This window comes from Suillus paluster (assembly GCF_016628075.1).
Source record: "Suillus paluster strain FC165 chromosome Unknown EDB91scaffold_79, whole genome shotgun sequence".
Taxonomy (NCBI): domain Eukaryota; kingdom Fungi; phylum Basidiomycota; class Agaricomycetes; order Boletales; family Suillaceae; genus Suillus; species Suillus paluster.
The window spans coordinates 144,545-166,623 of record NW_024537639.1 but is presented as its reverse complement, the minus strand read 5'-3'; the positions used below and the strand labels follow the sequence as shown (position 1 = coordinate 166,623).

Sequence of the window (22,079 nt, the reverse complement as noted above, 5' to 3'; positions counted from 1 at the left end):
ATTAACACCAAGCAAATACATGTATCTCTGGCCTAACAGTTTGCGCGCATGAACAGTGCATATTGGTTGACAACAAGCCCTTGAGTTCAAACCAGCAAGGTTACATTTTAAATTTTAGTGTAATTTCTTTCTTCAGCCACAATACCGCCTATAGGTCTGTTTCCCAGCTCTCACACACCTGTGTGACACTGCTTATGTTACTATGTAGTAAAGTAAGTACGTATGCAATAGCATTACTAATGAGAGGGGAAAGGCTTGTACGCAAGACTTCAGTACTACCACCAGCACTTAGGACTGACTTTGTAGGTATATGTTTTATATCTTATCTATTGTTATTGATTATCTTTGCCGGCAATAGCCTTGGCTTGTTTCAACTCCCTGATAATGTCAGCAACAGCTGCACACCTCTGCCATTGTCTCCCATGGTCACCACACACCTTTGCTCATCGTCTCCAATGATGAGCACATATATAACCTCTCACTGGCTCAAATTTGGAGCCATTTTTTTTTTCATTCCTACTATTTGCCTATCCCACTATCATTTCTAATATATTTTGAAGGTATTTATTTGCAGGAATGACTACACAGGAGCACAGCAGGTAAGTTCTTAGCTTAGTCATCTAGTGCACTGTTGTCTCCTACCCTTCTCCAGCACCATGAAGCAGCGGCTGCTATGCTCGGCCTCCCAAGCCCAGTGATGCAACTCAGGCCCAGCCATCTTTGCAATTATAGGCTAGTGCTGTCTCCTCCTCATCCACCACACCTGCTGTCAGCAATGCTAATCAACAGCTGTTGTCTCCTACCCTTCTCCAGCACCAATCTTTGCAACTATAGGCTAGTGCTGTCTCCTCCTCATCCACTGCACCTGCTGTCGGCAATGCTAATCAACATGTGATGTAGGTTCACATTCTCGATGCCCTTGTTGATGCAATATGCCTGGAATTTTGTGTTCTATCGCTATTCTACTTGTTTCTGAGTGTTCCGTCAGTATTCTACTTTGAAATAAACTAGGCTAGTTTTCGTCATCACTGTCAACAAACTCTGCACTCTTCTCGATGATCTCATCATCACTACTTTCAACATGCTCCGTGCTCTTCTCAACTCTCTTTGCAGCGTGTTTCTTCCTTGGCTTGTAGACACACTCCCCCTTAGCCTGACAAGCCTGGTTACTAGCAATTCTAGCCACTAATTGTTCTTCTGAGAGCTGCTCCCAATGACACATATGAGTTTTGAGAGCATTGAGGGGACATTGGACTTGCTCACATCCACCAATGGCGGAGGGATTATGAATGGGCAAAAGATCCAAGGGCCATCCTACCAGTGTAATGCCATAATGTTCAACAATGGAACATTCATAATTATTGTAGTTCATTTTGATGTGATTGGCAAGCTTCTTATCACACAAAATATCATCTAGCATGTGAGTCAATAAGGTAAAATACTTGTAGCAATATTCACAACATACCGAGTTCATCTTGTATGATGGTTTGGCAATCACTAATCAATTTGTTGAGGGTGCGAGTCTGGCGCTGTGTCGATGGAATATTAGAATCTGCAAGCCAATGACAAGAATTAATGCAGCCTTTGAGTTGATAAATTTCATGAATAACATACCAAAACCTGATATTACAAAAGTTTTGAGTTTCAATGCCAAACATTGAGGTTCCAAGTCAAGAACTGCATGGACGAATTTCTCAGCCTTCTCCAAGAAAAAAAGCTTTGGTCCGCTCAGGTCCTCAATGCCTCCTCTGACAGCAACATTGTTACGCGAAACCTCTCGGATGAGATCCGGCGGCACTAAACCCGCAAGGGGCATTCGAAGTGTGGCCTTTGGCGCTAGCCCAGCAAGAGGCTTGCCTGCGCTAAGTCTAGTAAGGGTTGAAGCCCTTACTTATGTAGAGTCATTTGGAGTTTCTCGAGGATGCGATCCAAGAGACGGAATTCAACTCAAGAGTATCATCTCAAGAGCAGATGGTTCTTTGTACAGAGGGAGTTCTCTTAGGCAAGAGAAGTTCAGACCCAACGACAAAATTCAGATGAGAACCGAGTAGATTCAAGTTAGAGAATCTATCTACTGTACAATTGAGATATATATATGTAAGGGTGAATAGTACCAGTTGAACGGTAAGGGCAAAGGGCATGGGGAATCCCCATCAATGAGAGAACCGAAACAATGGATGAGGTATAGGGTTCGGGAGAAGCCGTGGCTTCTGTGATCTAGGGGAAGAAGCGAGAGCTTCTCGCATTTCAGAACAATGGGATCAAAAGAAGAGATGAAAATAGAATAGTCGTAACCATGGTCCAGGTCTAGACGAGTTCGAAGAATGAAATGACGCGTAATGCTCATGTTACTGTAACAAACATAAAAGCCTTTGGTATCAAGCCGAGAACACAACACCGCCCACTACAAATTGGATACATGAACATATTAGCGAGCAATCAGAATTCCCCCCCCCCATACCTCTTGATCCATGGCTGCAAAAGACATAGTAGTGTCCCGATGGACTGCCTTAGGGTTGTCCATCAGGAAAAACTGTATCTCTATATAGAGGACCATCCTCTATATAGCCCCGATAGCACACCACAGCTCTATACAGTCTATCGCAAGCTATCACAGCGCTATAGACCAGTATAGACATCATGAAAGTCTATATTACCATAAAGTTTGGTAAGTGTATTTAGAAGTAAAACATTTCAACAACTATAGACCCCAGTAGACTGTGGGAACTTTTTTCGATGAAAACCAAAGTTGTAGTCCTTGTCAAGGGAAGTCTATCCATAGTCTAATGACTTCAATAGGTTAAGATCCTAGTGAGTTACAAGGAAAATACTCGAAATTGAAGGGTTCAAGAAAGCAACTTGACCGTGGGAACCTTTTTCGATTAAATCAAAGTTGTAGTCCTTGTCAAGGGAAGTCTATCCATAGTCTAATGACTTCAATAGGTCAAGATCTTAGTGAGTTATAAGGAAAATACTTGGAATTGAAGGGTTCAAAAGTGTTAAGGTACACCTTATTTATGTAAGCAAAAATGCGAAAATTCACCTTATGTGTATTCAAAATCCTAATGCTAACAGTCAATTTCATTGTCTTTTTCTTACTGTCATAATCCTAGTCCTAATAAGCAAAAACTCGAAAATTCACCAAGTCTTGTGTTGTGGCTTTGTTTGGCACTGCTTATGTAAGCAAAAATGCGGTCAACCAACAAGTCTTTTCCCATTCTTTCCTTCCCCCCCACTGCCCCCTCATTAGATTATCTTCCATATTTCTCTTACAATTTTCGAGTTTTTGCCTCTCTTCTCTTCTTCTTGCTTCTCTATCCTTCTCTTGGTGTTGATGTTGTTGGTGCTGGTACTGGTGCTGGTGCTTTGAACTCTGGTAAGTCTCCCTCCATAATTTTCGCATTTTTGACTATTTGACTAATCTTTTTTCTAACCCTCTCCTTCTAGCTCTCTTCCCTCCTGCTCCTCCTCCCCCCAACTATTTTCGCATTTTTGACCATTTGGCAAGTCTTTTCTCTGACTCTCACTTCCTCCTGTCTGATCCTCTCCTTCTAGCTCCCTTCCCTCCTCTTCCCTCAAGAATTTTCGCAATTTTCACTATTTGGTAAGTCTTTCTTTTTTTTGTATTCATCTTTCCTCTCTGATTCTTCCTTCTAGTTCTCTTGCCTCTTCCTCCTGTAATTTTCGCATTTTTGCCTGTTTTGTAGTTATTAGTTTACATGTATTGTAGTAGTTGAAATATAATTTGGAATTTTCGCTTTTTTTTAATTTTGAGAACACTATCATGGCAACAAACAGCTATTAAGAGAAATTTTTGCTTTGTGTTTTGAGCTATAATAGCTACAATAGTTGTGGTATGTTCCACCCAGCTATAGCAACTTTAATAGAGCTATATAGCACTATACACTGGTGTAGTAAGCCTGCACAATTGGGCACTTGGCTATATGAGCTATAGGGCTATGGAGTCTGTATAGCAGTCTATAGTGCTATGGGTGGCTATATAGCCTTACCACATTTTCCTGATGTCGTGGACAACACATTGCTTTTCAGCACACATCTTGATGAGCTTCACCGCATAACTATTCTTTTGAGTGGCAGTGAGCTTCGAGTAGTCATATTGAAGTGTTTCTTTGTGAGCAGAAATGAACTCGGTGAGCTTCCAGCGGTCTCCTTTCAAAATATCTAGAAACAGTTAGAAAAGTGTGAGTGGCACAATAATGTACATACCTTTGTTGATGTTATTCAGTCGCTGGTGAATGAATCCATTCCATGTGTTTGGGCTGCACCGGCAACGAAGAACATTTCCACCAAGATATAATTGGTGTCATGTCCAGCACTCGGACCTGAAAACGAGTGAGCTCAAAGACAGGCAATGTATAGCATCAACTTACCACCCATGTTTCTTTGCCAGATTTTGAACCTCTTGAAGATAAGCATCTCTTGTGTCATTAACATCTGCTGTGAGTGACACAAACTTCTCTCAACAGGCTGCCTTTTGAGATTTTGTGAGTTTCGGACGGATCCTCTGAGCTTTCTTTGTGGTAGAACAAGCCATTATTTAGAAGAGACAGGAGTGAATTCAAGTGCACATAGATTTATCATCCCTTTATTTTCAGTCAGCTGTGGATTGCTTAAAATTTTCACCATCAGTCACATTAGATATTTGGGATGAACTAGGTACAATGGGGGTCAGGGTGGAAAATGACAAACACTGATTTATTAGCCTGTCAGACTAGTCTAGAATACTTAATGAAAACCAGGCTCACCTTAAACTCTGGTGTGAACATTGTGAATGACCCTTAAAATGGAGGACTGCATGGTCTCATAAATTAGATTCTCCATGAGAACATTACCCCAATTTTCCCTCTCAAACCCAGTGTCTTCATTGATACAGGCATAGAGCTCATATATCACACCATGTGGAAGCCAATATGCTGTAAAGAGAGTCTTTGCATCCGCAAAGGTCACAACATCTTGTCGGTGTTCACAGGTGCATAGATTGACATCGATCTCATAAGTGTTAGTGGGAGTATCAACAGTACCATTTGAGTTTTCAGTAGCAGTGTCAATTTCAGACCTGATAGCAGGGGGATAAACTTTGGCATGTCTGCTGGTGTCTTCATAAGATATTGCACAATAATGTCAGTGAAGATCTGGTAGATTAGACAATACTTACCATCATTCTTGAGAGCAGATAGCACAAGTGTTGAACCCGTCAAATCAATGTCTGATTGGGAGGATGATGGTAAAGGTAAGGTGGCGGTAACTACAGGCCCAATAGTTTTGATTTTTGAGGCTGAGAGTGAGGTGCAATGATCTGTAGACAATAGATTAAAATAATTAGCAGTTAGAATCAAGACTTGGAAGACTTACTATCACACAGTAGATGGGATGGCAGTTCAACTGTCTTCCAACACCCTTTGAACCACTCATCATGGACCTGAGGAAGGACACCATTCAGAAGAGTTGTTGTGATGTCACTGAGAGCATTGGCAAGCTTCAGCGATGGTGGGTGAGACATTGTAGCTTTCAGCATGATGTCTGGTGATCTGACAGCAACAAATCTACAGCTGTGCTTCCTGGATTTTCCTCGATGTGAGTGGAGAGTATGAGCAGCACCTTGATGAAAATTGAACATGGTGTGAAATTGAATGGTGAGATAGTCGTGCTACAAGGATTGATCAGTACACATGATTGCACAATGGAGAAAAGACCAACCGCCAGATCAGTATCGTCATCTGCAAATGCAAGATCTAAGTATGCTAAGTGATGAAGGGACCAAAGCAGATGGCCATCCAGTCCTTCAGATTCGACGACAAATGTGCTGGCTTTTTTAGACATTTCGAGAGAGAACAGAAGAACAGAAAGAAAAACATGTTGCAGGCATGAGCTGTATGATGAGTTACAATAATTGATAGTCAGGACTCAGGTGCATGGTCTAAGTATTGGTAAGCTACCACACCTTACATGCGCTTCATCAATGAGAAAGTGTGTGATGTGTTTGTCTTCATAGAGTTGAGCTAGGTTATCTTGACTGGCATTTGTTTGACATTCACATCTAAATGACAAGGTATATAAACTATGAGCATAACTACGACATCTGTTCAATACAAGCTTCAAAATGTGCAGCCTCCTCACCATCTCTGTCATCATCTGATTCCTCTATGTCTGCTTCTTCAATTTCTGAGGAATTGCCGTCATCCAAGCTGGTGATGGGGGCACAACCAGTGTATCCTTCCAGGCGATAGATGCGCATGAGGTGATCATGGTGGACAGTGTTAATTCTGCACCAGCAACAAGCCAACATCTGCAATTCAGCTGCAAGCAGGCCATTTGTTAACTCAAGATCTGCAGCCACTCATTCCATATCAGCATCCTCTGTAACAACCCATGCTTGCAACCGGCAAATTTCAACATTAAGCCTGATAATCTCCTCCCGAGCATGGAGAACCTTGAAATGTTTCACTGCCATCTCATGGTGAGTGGGGTTCATCCATGGTTTGGTGAGTATTTCATGTCGTGAGTATTTGAGAAGATCAAACTCGCCAAGCACTGCGTATGATACAACCTCGCTATATTGCAGTGTAGGTTGTCAGGGATTTTGCAAGACAGCAAGTTTGTTATACTTGTCCAGTGCGGTGTGGATTGCACTAGAACGCTTCACAATAGCTTTAGAAATTTGTTTCTGGAGTTTATACCCTAAATTAGCAAATTAGTATTGTAAAAGAACAAAATATTGAATATACCTGTCAATGCTAGATTAGCTTTCAATAGTTCAAACAAGCGCTGTACAACCAGACTTTCAAGTTCTTCAACAGTACAAATATAAAGTGCCAGCGATGGCTATACTCTAGAGCCTTGACATATTCTTCATGATCCGGCGTCCAACGTTCAGATACCCCAAGGCGAACTTCAAGATCTTCAATAACATTGATCTGGACTTGCAGTTGGTGCTCAGTAGCACGGCAAGCTGCATGTCCCTGTTTTGTAGCCTGTGCTGCAGAAATGCTGAGGCCAGAGTTTGGCGTAAATGACAACTGATTGTACGAGACAAATTGATCTTGGTGGGAGGAATTAAAAGCATTCCTGAAATATTAAGCTAAATCATGTATGTAGTTACTGAAACAAAAATAAACTTACTCATACTTGGCCAGCTTCTCAAGTGCATCTACATATTCAGCTGTCAGTGCATCATGTTGAGGCTCTGACCCCACAGCAAGCAGATATGCAAGTTCCTCGTCAATCCAAGAGTCAAAGTCTAGTACCTCGTCAGGGTACATTATACAATATACTTCAAGCTCCTTTGTATCGTCGGCGATTATTGTAAGCACTTGTCGGTAGTTATTGAAAATGAAGTGACCTAGTTTTCATTCAAATTATGAAATACCGTGCACATGGCCGAAGTGCTTACTGAGTTCAAGATATTTGTCAGTGTCCCATTGATCAAAATGAAGGTCGAGATATTGAACATAATGGAAGTGTGATACGTGCTGTATGAGTGATGCTGCAGCATTAGAGCCTGCAAAGATTTGTTCGCAGGTCTCTAAGTCTTTGAGCCCAAATCCACCAAGATAAAGGGGATGATGTCGGAGTTGACATTTGCGGTTGTGTGCGTATCCATGGAAAGCATTGACAGCAAGAAGTAATTGGTGGTCTGCAGCCTTGTCATGGATTGAGCTTGCAGCGACTGTCTTTGCTAAACTGCAACCAATGTCGGTACCAATGGCCTGATTGTGTCCAAAAATGTCGAGTAATTTGTTGATAGTAGCAAGGGGATACTTCACACTGTTTACATACATCAGTACGTGATATATTGCAATGGTGTGCTAACAACACACAGCTCACCACTATGTCGCATCTCTGTGATTGTTTGGATCATCCCATGTCGACACGCTGATAGGAAGATTCCTGTCTGCTCAAAGACACTGACAGTGTTCTTGTTGGTTGAATTAGCTGCTTTCCAGTTGTCAGTACATGCAAGAGGGTTGTTCGCGTCACTGTCAGTGCCCCATTCGCCTGGATGTAAGTGAACGTCATCCTTGAAAGCATCAATGTCTTCTGACGTGATCATGTAGTGACTCATAAACTTGCAATGGTCTGTGTGGCCTGCGGTTGTCATTCGCTTGGCTGAGTTGTTGCCATCCATGGCCTTCAATGATTCCAGATACAATGTTGGTTCATCAGGTTGCTAGTAAGACAGTGTTAAATATATTGAAATCATAATAGAAAAATTCTTACCTTGAATGTGCATGCTGGACAACTGTGACAGAGATGCCAATTCAGTTCGGTCTGGCCAAGGGCAGTGTCCGTACATGATCGGATCTCATGAAGAATGGTGAGATAGATGTCAAATGTGTCAGAAAATTGTTCTTGGAATGTTGGGACATAAGTGACCTGTTGATTGATTAGTGTGAAGTTTTAGCTGCAAGACTACTGAAATATACATCATGTAAGGCGCACAAGACTTTGGTGAATGCTTGAATGCTGAAATATGATTGGTGCCATCGAAGCTGGTGATAGAACTCTAGGCACTGCAGGGTGATGGCAACAGATGGCACAGTAGGAGAACAGCCAAGCAAGCCCACATGAACCAGTGCAGTGTTTGCAGCTTCTTCATTGTGTTGTGTGATGGCGTGAACTGGCTGGAACTCTAGCAGAATAAAAAATAAAAACTATTAATCTTCTGCATTGAAAAAAAGAACATATGAAACACATCCATGGCGCTGATATGAAATTGATGAGCTGGCAAGTCAGGCTCAGTGTCAACCAATGTGCTTCCAGTGGAGATAAGCATCAGCAAGTATTGGTAGCTGCAAGTTCCACACATGGTACATATTTGCATGGTGTATTGCACGTGTCTGCTGATCATGACAGTGTTTCTTGAAACTAAAAAATGAGTCAGAAGAGAAGTACAGAGGAAGGCATGAAGAAACACACCTGCTGTTCAAATGGAGCAGCACATATGCTGAGAAGAGGTTGTCCTCCACCAAATGTACACATCTGGGTTCATCATCATCCCCGCTGCTGTTGTCATCATCATTGTCGGGGTCTTGAGTTGCATTATTGCATGAGTTGTCATGGTCATAGAAGGTATCCCCAGTGGTGTCCATGCTAGACCCCATCTCCAGGGCTGCCTCAGCGAATAGTGCTGCCTGCTGTGTACATTGATCTGTTCAGTTGTTAAGAATGAAGAGATAGAAAAGGACTGATTACTCACTGTCAGCTTCTTCAATGAGCTGGCGCTCAGCATTGATGCAATCTCATCAGATACTCAAGATCCCAGTAGACATTGTTCATAGGCCACTGCTATGAAGGACCGTCATAGTAACACATTTGGAGGTGGAGCGTAGCGGCTGCTGCTTCATGGTGCTGGAGAAGGGTAGGAGACAACAGCGCACTAAATGACTAAGCTAATAACTTACCTGCTGTACTCCTGTGTAGTCATTCCTGCAAATAAATACCTTCAAAATATATTAGAAATGATAGTGGGATAGGTAAATAGTAGGAATGAAAGAAAAAAAAACAGCTCCAAATTTGAGCCAGTGAGGGGTTATATATGTGCTTATCATTGGAGACAATGAGCAAAGGTGTGTGGTGACCATGGGAGATGATGGCAGAGGTGTGTGGCTGTTGCTGACATTATTGGGAGTTGAAACAAGCCAAGGCTATTGCCGGCAAAGATAGTCAATAATGATAGATAAGATATAAACATATACCTATGAAGTCAGTCCTAAGTGCCGGTGGTAGTACTGAAGTCTTGCATACAAGCCTTTCCCCTCTAATTAGTAATGCTATTACATATGTACTTACTTTACTAAATAGTAACATAAGCAGTGTCACACAGGTGCTCTCACACAGCTCTGAACAAAACCTTTCACAGAGATAGTGCGAAAACCATATTATAAATATTTCTCAGGGCTAGTCTACACCTCGACCATTTTAGTGTATATAACTTCAGGAAGTAGGATTTGACCGGCATCACAAATCGATTCAACTTGGTTAGACAAGTTAAACCACAAATAAATCATCAACAAAAGAGCCTGAACCATATATGTGAATATATGCTGCCCAAAGCATATATTCATATATATGTCCCAATGTAAGACCTTGTGTACAAGTTGCATATGTCTTACAGCTATTTCCATATCAATAGGACAAATTCCATTTTACAAACTTATCGCCTTTGTTTAGTTTTGGAGCGAAACAAACAACCGCCTCCCCGCCTTCCCTGACTGTTATGTCACATATTTCTAATGTAGTTATTTGAGCCGAGCAAACGTGAACTGGGAGGAGCTGATAAGAATATAATATCTTAGTCTCGAGTATAAGACTCGGATGCAACTAGTATAGTACCTGATAAGAATATAATCTATGGGTATGTTAGCTTGTTTTATGTAGATGGGAAAAGTAGGTACTCACATCTCAGTCTCAAGTATAGGACTGAGATGTTCTAATGAAAGAGTCATAGGTTTATAGTAAGTAGCTTAGCAATAAATAAATATACCGTAGCTTAGGAATAGACAGTTCAATATTAGTATTCTCGGCCGACGTCAATGTGTCGTACTTCGCATTCTCGGGTTGCACTCGTACTGTTTCACTTCACTATCTCTTGCTCATTCATTCCTGAATCCAACACTCCCCCTCAAGCACAACCAAGCTCATTAGCCTGCATAACTTCTGAAGTCGTGGGCGCAGTAGAGCTTTGGTAAACGCGTCTGTGATATTGTCATTGGTGGGGCAGTAGGTCAGTGCAAACGTGCCGTTCTTGACGTGAGTGCAGACAAAGTGGTATCATAGATCAATATGCTTGGTACAGGATTGAAATTTGTTGTTCGATGCAAGCGCTATGGCGGCCTGGTTGTCACAGTACACTGGGGTAGGAAGAGGGGGTGACTCATACAGCTCTTTGATCAATAGCTGGAGGTATAGGATCTCTCTTGTGACGGTCGTTAGAGCAATGTACTCGGCTTCAGCCATTGATAGTGCGATCAGAGGTTGCTTGCGAGCACTCCATGCTACCAGACCGCCGTTTAACAACACAATATAGCCTGACATAGAGTGGCGATGGGGCTGAGATGCCCAGTCAGTGTCAACATATGCTTCTATCCCTGCATCTGTAGCTCCTAAGGTAAGTCCAAGGTCAGAAGTACCTTTGAGGTAGCAAATGACGTGCTTGGCAGCCTCCCAATGGACCCTACTGGGGTTTCACATGAATTGCGAGAGAGTCGTGACAGAGAACGCGATATCGGGTCAGGTGCTGGTGGCTGCATACATCAGTGATCCTATCGCCCATTGATACAGTATGTCACACATGTCTTCGAGCTGTGCGTGAGTCACGGGGGATTGAGAGTCAGATAGGATGGTTCCAGTATCCATTGGAGTTTGGGCGTTCTTGGCATCAGTGAGATAGAAGTGTTCGACTATTGTGTCAATGTAGGCGTTTTGGGACAGGGTAATGGTTCGAGCAACGCAGTCCCTCGTTACTTTGAGGCCAAGCAACCAATGAAGTTCACCTAGGTCAGTGATTTCAAAATGCTCGCATATCTGGGCCTTAAAGCGCTTGATATGGTCCATGTCCCTCAATGTAACGGCCATATCATCCACAGACACGGTGATAACTGTATGCTCTTCCTGTGATCGCTTGAAGTAAACTGTCTTATCTACTTGCGACCGGGAGAACCCCATCTTCCTAAATGCTCCAGCTAATTCCTCCGACCACTCGAATCTGGCTTGCTTCAAACCGGGCAGACTTCTCAACAGCCTCAATACCTTCCCTTCATCTCCCTTCTTCAAGTATCCAGGAGGCACCCTCATATAAATGGTCTCCTTAATCTCTGCATAGAGGTAAGTGCTCTTGATGTCCACTTGATGTATCTCCCAGTCCTGCTGGGCGGCCATGGTGAGAACAGCTCTGATTGTAGACATGTTGGAGGTCAGCGCAAAGGTCTCGAAGTAATCCTGTCCATACTGCTGACACTGGCCATTTGCAACCAGTCTAGCTCACAGCTTTAACTTCTGGCCGTCTGGCCTGCACTTAGTTGCTAGGACATAGTGGCAGGGAATGATATTAGTGCCCAATGGTTTGTCAGCTACTTCCCAGGTTCCAAGTTTCTCAAGTTGACTAATTTCATAGTCAATCGCTTCTTGCCATTCTACCGTGTCTGGTCTGTTTAATGCTTGAGCTAGAGTCGGTTCTGCTTCAGCGGCCGCTAGAGCATACTGCTGCCAGTGAGTGATCACCTCTTCATCTGCAAGATCTGACTCTGACGGGTCAAATACCGATTCGGCCGCTAGACTTGCTCTTTCGCCTTTGTTCAGCATTGCATAGTACCCCGGTGGGGGTCAGACTCGTGTAGTTCTCGGTGCAGGTGGCATTTGGAGTTGGTGAGACGGTCGGATTGGGGTAGCAGGAGGTTGGGGTGGTGAAGTGACCGGTGTAAGGAGCAGATTCCACTATGACCTCAGCGCGATAACGGCTGATTCGAGTAGTGAGCCTAAAATGTTCAGTTCGACCCGAGGGAAGCAGAACAAAGCAAACTGAATTGCTGCCTCAGTATAAAATACGAGGGGCGCGACAATGAGTCAAAGGGCGGCCGATCCAATATGTGTTCAGCGTAAATGGTTACCCGTAAAGCCGACCGACTATAATTTCTACCGACCGCTATGCGGTGCGCGAGCGAGTGCGGCCGATTTAGATAGATGATGGGGAACGGAAGTTTCAAGACGAACATGCGGACGGACACGAGAATAGGATCAGAAGAGAACAAAACACAAAAGACACGGCTTCTGAGTGAGAATTAACTCAATTGCAATGACGGGCAAGCGCTCCTTAAGTACAAAACCGGCTACTAGGTAAATAATGGAGATAATCATTGCTTGGGATGTCCGGGCTACCTCGTGGTTTGCTAGAAATGTATGCGGGACATGCGGTCGATTGTCCGTGATATGTACAGGGATATGTGAGAGTAAATCGGTCCGAGCCGCTTAAGGCGACGTAATAGGGAGTTTCAGAGGTAAAAGTACTGTATCTGTCAAATAAACCAAAGAAGAATATACTACACACCAGTGGACAAGGATTTTATGGATATGGGGTTCGACTGAGTATCTGTGAGCTAGAAAGGCAAAACACGCGTGCGACCGACCGATGATGCACGTTGATTCGTCGTTGGCCGATCCGCTTGTGCTGAGCAGCTTGAACGCGCATGGGTGGGAGTTCGATCGGCAAGGAGTCGGATAGAGCACGCGGGGTCGGGTGAATATTGCAGTGGATCGGTAGATCAAGGGAGTACCATGTTGGTGCCGATCCGCGTCCTACACCGGAACGCTAGGTGCACTGGTACTATTCTGAGCAGGGTTGGTTAGCGCTAACAGATAATGACTCCCCCTCATTCTGGGCAACTTCGCCTACTATAACCCCAGACGGTGCAAATGTCACGTTCCTCTTGACCGACACCTTTTGCTTCAACGGCCAATACACTCGAAAACCCTTGCTTTCAGTGTCTATACCCACAAAGAGTGCTTCTTCTGTGTGCGCCTCAAGCTTGCCCATATGCTCCAGGTGTACAAAGACAGGACAACCGAATTCTCAGGCCTGCGATAGGTCTGGGATGCGGTCATTCACTAGTTTGAACGGAGTATGACCTGGGATGGCGCTAGACGGTGTGGGGAGTATCCCTACACTAGGCTTGTATCCACCACTTTTCTGATGCATCAGGCATCCATCCAACGTCCATCCGACACCAATCCATTCCATCCAATACCCATCTGCTTTTTGGATGACAAGCAGGATACCTTCGGATCTCCCCCTATAGCTTGCACATCTGTCCTGTCCACGTCCATTCTACCTCATTGGTACATACTCACACGCATTTCCTTGTTACTGACTGAACACAGACATATCCTCTCACACTCCACTATTTTCCGGATAGCTTATGGCACAGTCTAGACTCGCTACCTATACCAAGTGTTCCTTGAAAATACTGTACCCTATAAGCACAGAAGTTTTCAGAAAATACTTACTTCATGTAACTTCCTCCCACTTTTCCTGCACCTTACCAGAAGATTGCTTTGACTTATACCCACTATCCATCCAACCTTTAATGAACTTCCTTCGACTTTGATTCGCATCCCGTCCAATCTGCAAGTATCATCTGCTCCATCTGACGAATCCATACATTTCGCATCCTATCCGTTTATCCACTTTTGTGGATCCTTCATCCTATAGGGTCGCTTTAGACAGAGACTAGTGTTTCCCCAGTAGCAATCCCCTTAAGGGTCGAACGCGCTTGTTTCCAAGTGAGGCAGCAGGCAGCAAAGACCCAACTGTGTAGTAGATTGATTTCCCACTGCTGCACTAGTTGTTCACACAATGGTAAGTGATTTTTCAGCCATACTGCATAGTTAATCGCCTCCACCCACAGAAACTTGGGTAAGTCCTACACTATCAACATCGCGCAGGTATGTTCGACCAGAGTGTGATTGAGCCTCTCCGCCACTCCATTCTGTTGGGGAGAATTGTGCACGGTCAGCTCGCGAGCCATGCCGCGATCCTTGAGGTGCGCATTGAATTCTGCACTCAAGTACTCGCCACCCCTATCAGACTGAAGCATCTTGATTTGGCAACCATCATGCTGCATTGTGAGCTTGGTTTCATACTGGCGAAACACGTCTAGGGCTTTGCTCTTCTGCTTCAAGAATATTACGGCTGTCTCCCTCAAGTAGTCATTGGTAAAGCTCATATAGTAGCTTGATCTGGCCAGACTGACCATCTGCGCTGGTCCCCAGAGGTCGCTATGGATAACTTCACCATAAGTCTCTGCTCGTCTCTTGGATTCCTTTGGAAATGAGCAATGCACTGACTTCGCCTTCACACAGGCATCACAGAATTTGTCCTTCGAGGAGGCATCAAGGTCGAGGCTGTGGACTAGTCCCTTGTCAATTGCATGCTTTACAGCCACCTGTGATATATGACCAAGGGTCTTGTGCAGGGCGTGAATGGTGAGTTTGACCGTAGCGAGATTGGCATAGTGCTTAGAATGTGCAGCGACGCTGTATAGCCCTTCAACTTGGGGAATGGTGGCTATCACAGTGCGGTCAGGTCCTCAGGACATGATCTTACAGACCTTGTCTTCAAAGTGAACGGCGAGACTGCCCGCTGTTCTACGACAGGTGGATATTAATGTGAAGGCCATCTTGGGCATGTATAGTGCGTTACGAAGAGTAACAGACGTCCGGCCTTTTCCATTCGGTAAGTCCAGCTGGACGTCACCTTTTCCGATCGCACTAACAGCCAATCCGTCAGCTGTATGCACATCTTGAGGCTCTATAGGGACAAAGTTAAGAAACTTCAAACAGTTGGGACAGAAATGGGAGGTAGCACCTGAATCTATAATGGCACCACATCGTTCTACCGGTATGTTCATCTGCCCAGCTATACCAGCGAGGTCTGACGATGTGAAGGCATAGTTCATTTCGGACTCTGGGGTGGATGCTGCGGCATTCGCGCCTTCCTTTGGTGAGCGCGGACCCTTCTTCTGATGCTGATTCGGCCCTTGGCCTTCCTTTCCTCCTCCTGGCCTCCAACAGTCACTCTTATAGTGCCCCTTTCTATCACAGTTGAAACAGGTCATGTCTGGATTGCCTTGGGGCGATCCGCCAGCCTTGCGGCCCTTTCCTGGACCTCCTTTGGCTATTAGTGCTGAGCTGTTGCCCTTCTTTGAACCACATCAATCCATGAGGAGCCTATACTCGTACTCTTCAGATACAATGTTAATGAGTTCAGATGGGCTGAGAGGTGTTTGGGTAACCTTTGCGGCTGCGTTTATGGAGAAAAGTAGGGGTCGATAGGATTCTGGGAGGGATCCTAGTAGGATTGCATAAAGTCTCTGTCTTCGATGGCGGCATCCATGCCTGCCAACAATTCGCGGAGCCGAAGCATCTCGCTGAAGTGAGCTTTTATGTCACCGCTCTCTTCACACCTCATTTCTTGCAATTGATGATGCAGGTCAATTTGAATGAGTTCGGTTTTACCCTTGTGAATATCACATATTTCAGCCCAGATCTTCGAGGCGTCCTCAAGCTTTTGAACACGGAGGAGCATGCAATCAGTAATAGTGCTGAATATGTGTTGCTTAACGAGTCCTTTTGGAAGAATTCGTCAATTCTTTTCTCTAACACCTCAATCTCCGTAGGCGTAGGCATCAAGCCATCAGGCTTCGTAACGCTCTTTGTCGTCAGGTCGACTTTAAACGGGATCAGTTTTGTTGCTCGACCATTGGTATAACACATCAAACCTCAAGCACCTATTGACGTCAATGTTCTTTCCTTGTAGGTTATCCAATTTGAACTGTCTTCAGCTAACTTGGGGACATTGAAGAGGGCAGAGGTGTTACTGGGGAGCGTGGTATCCATGGTCGAGTCAGGGCTCATAACCTGTAGTTATTCAAGCCAAGCAAACTAGTGCTGCTGCAGTCCGGTTTGGTCCGGTTCATAGAGGGTTTAGCAAGAACCGAGAACCAAACCTAGGTCCGGTTCTACTAGACTTGCCGAACCGAGAACTGGACCTTTGCGAACAGTTCAGAATGGTCAGGTTCAGTTTTTTTTTTGGTTCGAACGCGAACCGAACCCAATTTTTTTTACAGCTAGCAAAAAAAAACATAAACGCAGTATTTGTACTCATAGCTACATGTCCAATGAAGCTGTGTGTCCCTCAGCCTCTACTGCTGCAGAAAGGTGCCCATTCCTATATGCTCCCTTCAACAACTGTAACGCAGTGAATGTGGAGGTCATGAGTGCATTGTGTCGCACAGTAGAAGTGATTCCTCCACTTGAGAATGCCTGCTCGGAGGGAACGGAGCTGCCTTGAATGGGTAGATAGTCTCGCACAATGCGTGCAAGTGTAGGGTATTGCAGCAAGTGAAGCTAATAAATAGATTTAGTAGCGAAAACAAAAGTCAAAAAGATAACTTACCCCCCACCAGGCAACAATGTCATCAGTCTCCTCTAGCGGCGAAGACAAGTATATGTTGAGCTCTTGCCGAGGATTGTGAGTAAGATGGTCTGTTGTTTGACACATCCTAATTTCATGTCCAACTGCTTTCATGGCAGTATCATTGTTGGTGGCATTATCAGAGGTCATCCATCCAACCTACAAAACACTGATTAGATTCAGTGCAGGATAGTAGTAGACTAAACTTTACCTTATCTCGTAGATTGTATGTGTCAATGGTATCAATAATCAAGCAAGCAGCATTCTGTCCACTATGATTGCCCTCAATGTGTTCAAAACTGAGTTGCTCGTGGCATAACTCCCATTGCTGAGGTTTGTCAACCAGGCTCCAGATATAATGACCTGTGACGCAGAAGAAAGGGTCACCAATGATCGAAGTCCAGGAGTCAAAATTCATGGAGACTTAACTGTCCACCTGTGTGAGACATTTGCGAATAACATCAACTACAGCTACTGCACGGGCTTTGATGGTCTCCGTCAGCTTTGTGCAGTGAGGGATGTCACTTTCAGTGAGGGCAGGACGGACATAACAGAGCAAGTCGCGGAAGGCTGGTTTGTCAACAAGTTGCAATGCCTCGTCTTCGGTCACAATAAACTCTACAAGGTACTCAAGAAGCCCCGCCTTGGTAAACATAGGTGCTTTGGGGACAAGGATGTTGTCAAGGGTGGATTGTCTTGAACTATCCACAAATCAGCACAACACGAATCATGATACACGCGATACACAATACTCACAGGGATTGATCCTTGCCAGTTGGAACCGCTCGAGGGTGCATGGTGATGCCCACAGCATCGCAGCGTGTTTTGTACAGTTGAAAATGGTTTTTATTGCTAATATTAATCAATAACAAAGACGTGAGAGACGAAGACGTGAACATACCAACAGATATGTGTGCAGAGTGTCAATATTCCTCCCTGAAAGGTGTACTTGCTTTCGAGTTCACCAGCATCCCTACCAAACATTAGCAAGTAACCACACATGTAGTGCTAAATACGTACTTGCAAGGTTTGCATATCCAATGTTTGTCGTTGCGAGCAAAGACGGTGCAAACATCAGCAATACGCTCACTCTTTGACAAAGTGGCTCGGATGTTTGAGTCTTCAGGTTTGTCATCAGGTTCATCTTCAGCTGTCAGGGCATTGTCATCTTCGGGTGCATCTTCATCCTCAACTGGGCCAGCATCAGGATCAGTATCATTATCTGTATCAGCACCAGCTGTGTGAGAGTCATCATCGTCATCATCAGATAACGGGGCTGAGAGCTAGGCTCATGACCAGCCTGGCGTATACTACCACAGATGCTCGAGTGGCATAGCCAGGCTGGTCGATCTCGGAAAGATTTGGCAGGGGAAGCACAGAGTTTGAAAATTTGCAGTTGCCGATTGTGCCGGTGGTACTCAATCTCGAATCACTATACCGTAGTCTTTGTGCGTTCATGCATATGCTATGATTGTGGCCTTGCAACCATGGATTGTGAGGCCATTTCTGTTTCCCCAATGTCCCTTGCCGCGCTAGATGCACTTGAGAACCTTCCGACAGAAGTTTATTGAACCTTTGCATATATCCCAGCGCCAGAACATTGTAGACTCTTTTGCCCGACTCAATTTTCTTACAGAAGGAATGAAGCAACCAAAGCTGTTTCAACTCGAGTGCCTCATGTCATTGCTCGCATCAAGACATGTTGTTGTCTGGGCTGCAACAGGTGCTGGCAAGACATTGGCAATGATCCTTCCCTTGCTGCTCTCTCCCGACAAGATTGCAATCACTGTCACACCATTGAAGCTTTTGCAAAAAGATCACGTACGCTTGACTCGGAAAATTCAAATCATGAGTTTAACCTTTCTGGATCTGTCTGTAGGTCAACGAGTTTGTCCAGTATGGCATTCCCGATGCTTATTCTCTTTCACAGCACGTGTTGTCTGCATAGCAGACATAAGGATCTGATGGAGCCAGGGAGTTGTCTCTTTCAACGGGACAGTCAATCCATGCTCGATGTCGAAAGAGAGCAAGTACTCCAGGGTGATGTCCTTTGTAGACATATGAAAAATCGGCTTAGTGTCCTCCATCTCCACATCGATCTCACGGGTGACTGAGTTCTATAGCACGAGGTAATAGACTTACTTCTGTGCTCTGTCTCGCAAAAACCTGCCATGATCAATTGGAGGAAGGGCTTCTTCCAAAGCTCTGCACTCGCACGATTTCTTAACGTGCTGGAGTCCGATGAGCAAGGAGCCATTCACCTTCAGAATGTACTGCGACAGTCATCCGCAAGCCACGAAGTATTTCCAGGATAGCTAGAACTTTGATGTCTTCACTGAGGCCACGGTGGTCAACTGTCCATGCCAGAAGTTCGGATGGTTGATGATAGGTGCAACATCTGAGGTAAAAGCACAGGAAATGGTATCATTATACTGCAAACAAATGATGCAGCGTTGTTGACGCTGGATGATAACGACGATAACATCAAGCGGCACAATCGGCAACTGCAAATTTTCGAACTCCGTGCTTCCCCTGCCAAATCTTTCCAAGATCGACCAGTCTGCCTACGGCAAAATTCACACACATCTCAAAAACGCACGTAGGCAGAATGGTTACGAGTCTAGCTGAGAGCTGCAATGCGACCTTTTTCATAACTAGTTGCTCAGTCGCACTAGATAATGCACGTTTGCGGGCTGTTGAGCTGGTTGAGGACACTGGGTGAGAACAAGTGTTGTCGGCATCACAGAGGTGAGCAGAAGGCTTAGAGGTGCAAATGGAGCGGCAGGCGCCTGCAGTAAGTGGTGCTGGTTTGCACCCAGCCTTCAGTAACACAGAGAAGGCATCTGAGCCTGTGGGAGTGGTAGATGATGTTGGCTGGGCAGAGGATGGAGCGCAAAGTGGGACAGTATCTTCAGGGTCATGGTAAAAGACAATATCTTTGGCATCCTTAAGGGAGCCATCAGCATTGAGAGTGCAAGCGTCAGATTCAGACATTATGTTGAGTGGAAATATCACTCACCTGGTGGGGCTTGCTCCCTTTATGTGCGAAAAATGCAAACGGTAAATCTCCAAAGTCATATGCATCGGAGGACCCTAAAAAATATATCAATGTAATACATCAATCAGTCTATTGAGTTTATTGCAGCTTGATTTGACAGTTGACATACCTTGAGCTTTTCCAGACAGTTGGGGGTGCGGGATGCGAGCGTCTGAACAGAATTCAACGTCAATGCAAATCTTGAGGATCCCAGAAGTCGACGTGACCATGGGGGGAGAAGTCAAAGCCGAAGTCGAAGTGAGCATGTGTGTGCCTCGCCAATATTGCAAGGACACTTCGGTTCGGGGTTCGGAACGGTTCGGGAGACAGCGGACCGCGAATTGCGGTTCGGTCTGGCCAAAACTTGGAACCATGGACCGAACCATGGACGAACCGGACCATCGGTCAGGTTCGAACCGTGGTTCGGGACCGGACCACAGCAGCACTAGAGCAAACGCGAATGGGAGGAGCTGATAAGAATATAATCTATGGGTATGTTAGCTCATTTTATGTAGATGGGAAAAGTAGGTACTCACATCTCAGTCTCAAGTATAGGACTGAGATGTTCTAACGAAAGAGTCATAGGTTTATAGTAAGTAGCTTAGCGATAAATAAATATACCGTAGCTTAGGAATAGACAGTTCAACATTAGTATTCTCGGCTGACGTCAATGCGTCGTACTTCGCATTCTCGGGTTGCGCTCGTACTGTTTCACTTCACTATCTCTTGCTCATTCGTTCCTGAATCCAACATCTAATTCGAGCATGATGTCATCAGGCTACTCTATGTTATAAGGGTCAGCCCCGGTGAAGTTCTTGTTCATCTCCGGCACTGGCAAACAATGACATAGTACGACGAGCTGATCAGGGCGAAAGTTTTCTGTGATTTCGATTTGATAAAGGCTTCGAATCTCCTCATTGCATTCGGCGGCTGGCCTTGCGACTTAGTCCAAAGAAAATTTTAGAGACTTTCAAAAGCATGGGGTGGTCTTAACGCGTGAAACCACGCCTTCGCAAAGTCTTCTCGATGGTCTGTAGTGAAACATTGATGCCCCTCGCATCCCGTAGTGCAGACTGTAGCTCATGTGGAAAAATGTCCGGGGTGCTCGATACAAGCTTCAAGGTACTGGTGACCATCGTGTAAGAAATAATCGAGTTTTGCACGCCACATGATACTACTTACTGTAGCATCAGGAGACGTGAGCAGACGAGGACGACCAGCTTGCAAGGGCTTTTGAGTGACAGACCTCATGAGCTGTGAGAGGCGAAGCGCACGATTGACGGTACAATGACCGGAGTGAGTGACACGGGCAATATCCCTCGATTTCATGCGGGCAGACATTGTGACCCATTGTTGTTTGACCGACTCTGGTATGTGTCGACGATTCCTTACCATGACGGTGGATATGACGTTTCGATCCCGAAGCTGTGCTGCGCCTTTGTTGATATCTCTGACTAATTACTCCAAAGATAAACAAAGTCGGTGAGTCGTGTAAAATCGATTTTGGCCTATCGATATGGAAATAGCTGTAAAAGCTAAATCACAGCACGCATGCTCATGTAAGCTTCACAAGGCCTTGCATGCTTCGGGCTCTTTCGTTGATTATGATACAGCGGACTATGAAAAAGGTACGCAGCATGACGGCAAATCGAACCGTCACCAAAGATCCACCATACTTCTTCGAAGCCCGATACACGATGCAGCCCTGCCAGACGCCTGCGATAGCAGGAACCGCCTGCAAGTGGAATTCCTCTGCGAGACAATCGGTGAAGAAATCACGGCGTTGCTGATATTCTGTTCGTAGACCTGACGGGAATCGCATCATTGATGATTCCAATGAGTGAACGAAGTTACATACCCCTGAGCCAGCGGATGTAGCCATCATAGGTCCAATGCATCAAAATCTTTGCGATCACTGCCTGTAAATTCGATGTCAACCATGACCGCTCAATGAGGTACATTGCAAATAGGTGCATCAGTAAAGAGCCAGTTCGGCAACAAGCTGTTGACCAACATTTAGCAAATGTCGTGTGAGAGGTTCTCGGTGAGATTCTT

General features: G+C 44.9%; 7 protein-coding genes across 7 annotated transcripts; 1 reads left to right on the top strand and 6 right to left on the bottom strand.

The window, feature by feature from the left end:
* Window positions 1-1,012: 1,012 nt before the first annotated feature.
* Window positions 1,013-1,816, bottom strand: EDB91DRAFT_1253143 (uncharacterized protein; the record flags this gene model as incomplete). The annotated part of the gene is made up of 3 exons (XM_041323607.1): window positions 1,013-1,413; window positions 1,466-1,552; window positions 1,615-1,816. The coding sequence occupies 3 exons, from the start codon at window positions 1,814-1,816 to the stop codon at window positions 1,013-1,015; spliced, it is 690 nt and encodes a 229-aa protein (XP_041172564.1).
* Window positions 1,817-2,640: 824 nt separating this feature from the next.
* Window positions 2,641-3,761, top strand: EDB91DRAFT_1339083 (uncharacterized protein; the record flags this gene model as incomplete). The annotated part of the gene is made up of 6 exons (XM_041325650.1): window positions 2,641-2,668; window positions 2,944-2,955; window positions 3,284-3,376; window positions 3,448-3,604; window positions 3,658-3,677; window positions 3,708-3,761. 6 exons carry the CDS (start codon window positions 2,641-2,643, stop codon window positions 3,728-3,730), a joined length of 333 nt encoding a protein of 110 aa, XP_041172563.1. The 3' UTR covers window positions 3,731-3,761.
* A 245-nt stretch (window positions 3,762-4,006) lies between these two features.
* EDB91DRAFT_1085833 (uncharacterized protein) lies at window positions 4,007-4,449 on the bottom strand (the record flags this gene model as incomplete). Its single annotated transcript, XM_041315948.1, has 4 exons — window positions 4,007-4,182; window positions 4,228-4,280; window positions 4,301-4,343; window positions 4,392-4,449. The coding sequence occupies 4 exons, from the start codon at window positions 4,447-4,449 to the stop codon at window positions 4,007-4,009; spliced, it is 330 nt and encodes a 109-aa protein (XP_041172562.1).
* A 318-nt stretch (window positions 4,450-4,767) lies between these two features.
* Window positions 4,768-5,841, bottom strand: EDB91DRAFT_1253141 (uncharacterized protein; the record flags this gene model as incomplete). Its single annotated transcript, XM_041323606.1, has 4 exons — window positions 4,768-5,117; window positions 5,177-5,317; window positions 5,374-5,668; window positions 5,719-5,841. The coding sequence occupies 4 exons, from the start codon at window positions 5,839-5,841 to the stop codon at window positions 4,768-4,770; spliced, it is 909 nt and encodes a 302-aa protein (XP_041172561.1).
* Window positions 5,842-6,358: 517 nt separating this feature from the next.
* Window positions 6,359-9,445, bottom strand: EDB91DRAFT_1085831 (uncharacterized protein; the record flags this gene model as incomplete). The annotated part of the gene is made up of 14 exons (XM_041315947.1): window positions 6,359-6,572; window positions 6,627-6,699; window positions 6,747-6,786; window positions 6,822-7,086; window positions 7,141-7,360; window positions 7,412-7,785; window positions 7,839-8,188; window positions 8,239-8,394; window positions 8,445-8,650; window positions 8,768-8,886; window positions 8,938-9,169; window positions 9,218-9,259; window positions 9,332-9,369; window positions 9,423-9,445. The coding sequence occupies 14 exons, from the start codon at window positions 9,443-9,445 to the stop codon at window positions 6,359-6,361; spliced, it is 2,352 nt and encodes a 783-aa protein (XP_041172560.1).
* An 8,465-nt stretch (window positions 9,446-17,910) lies between these two features.
* Window positions 17,911-20,265, bottom strand: EDB91DRAFT_1311635 (uncharacterized protein; the record flags this gene model as incomplete). Its single annotated transcript, XM_041325110.1, has 8 exons — window positions 20,155-20,265; window positions 20,007-20,080; window positions 19,587-19,933; window positions 19,262-19,385; window positions 19,130-19,153; window positions 18,921-19,104; window positions 18,078-18,224; window positions 17,911-17,960 (listed from the first exon to the last, which is right to left on the bottom strand). The coding sequence occupies exons 1-8, from the start codon at window positions 20,252-20,254 to the stop codon at window positions 17,911-17,913; spliced, it is 1,050 nt and encodes a 349-aa protein (XP_041172559.1). The 5' UTR covers window positions 20,255-20,265.
* Window positions 20,266-21,548: 1,283 nt separating this feature from the next.
* EDB91DRAFT_817512 (uncharacterized protein) lies at window positions 21,549-22,071 on the bottom strand. Its single transcript, XM_041328503.1, has one exon. The coding sequence runs from the start codon at window positions 21,907-21,909 to the stop codon at window positions 21,580-21,582; it is 330 nt and encodes a 109-aa protein (XP_041172558.1). The 5' UTR covers window positions 21,910-22,071; the 3' UTR covers window positions 21,549-21,579.
* Between the last annotated feature and the right edge of the window lie 8 nt (window positions 22,072-22,079).

What these genes read in the sequence shown, in the direction of transcription:
- EDB91DRAFT_817512 (XM_041328503.1), bottom strand. Translation starts at nt 21,909, where the DNA reads ATGATGGCTACATCCGCTGGCTCAGGGGTATGTAACTTCGTTCACTCA.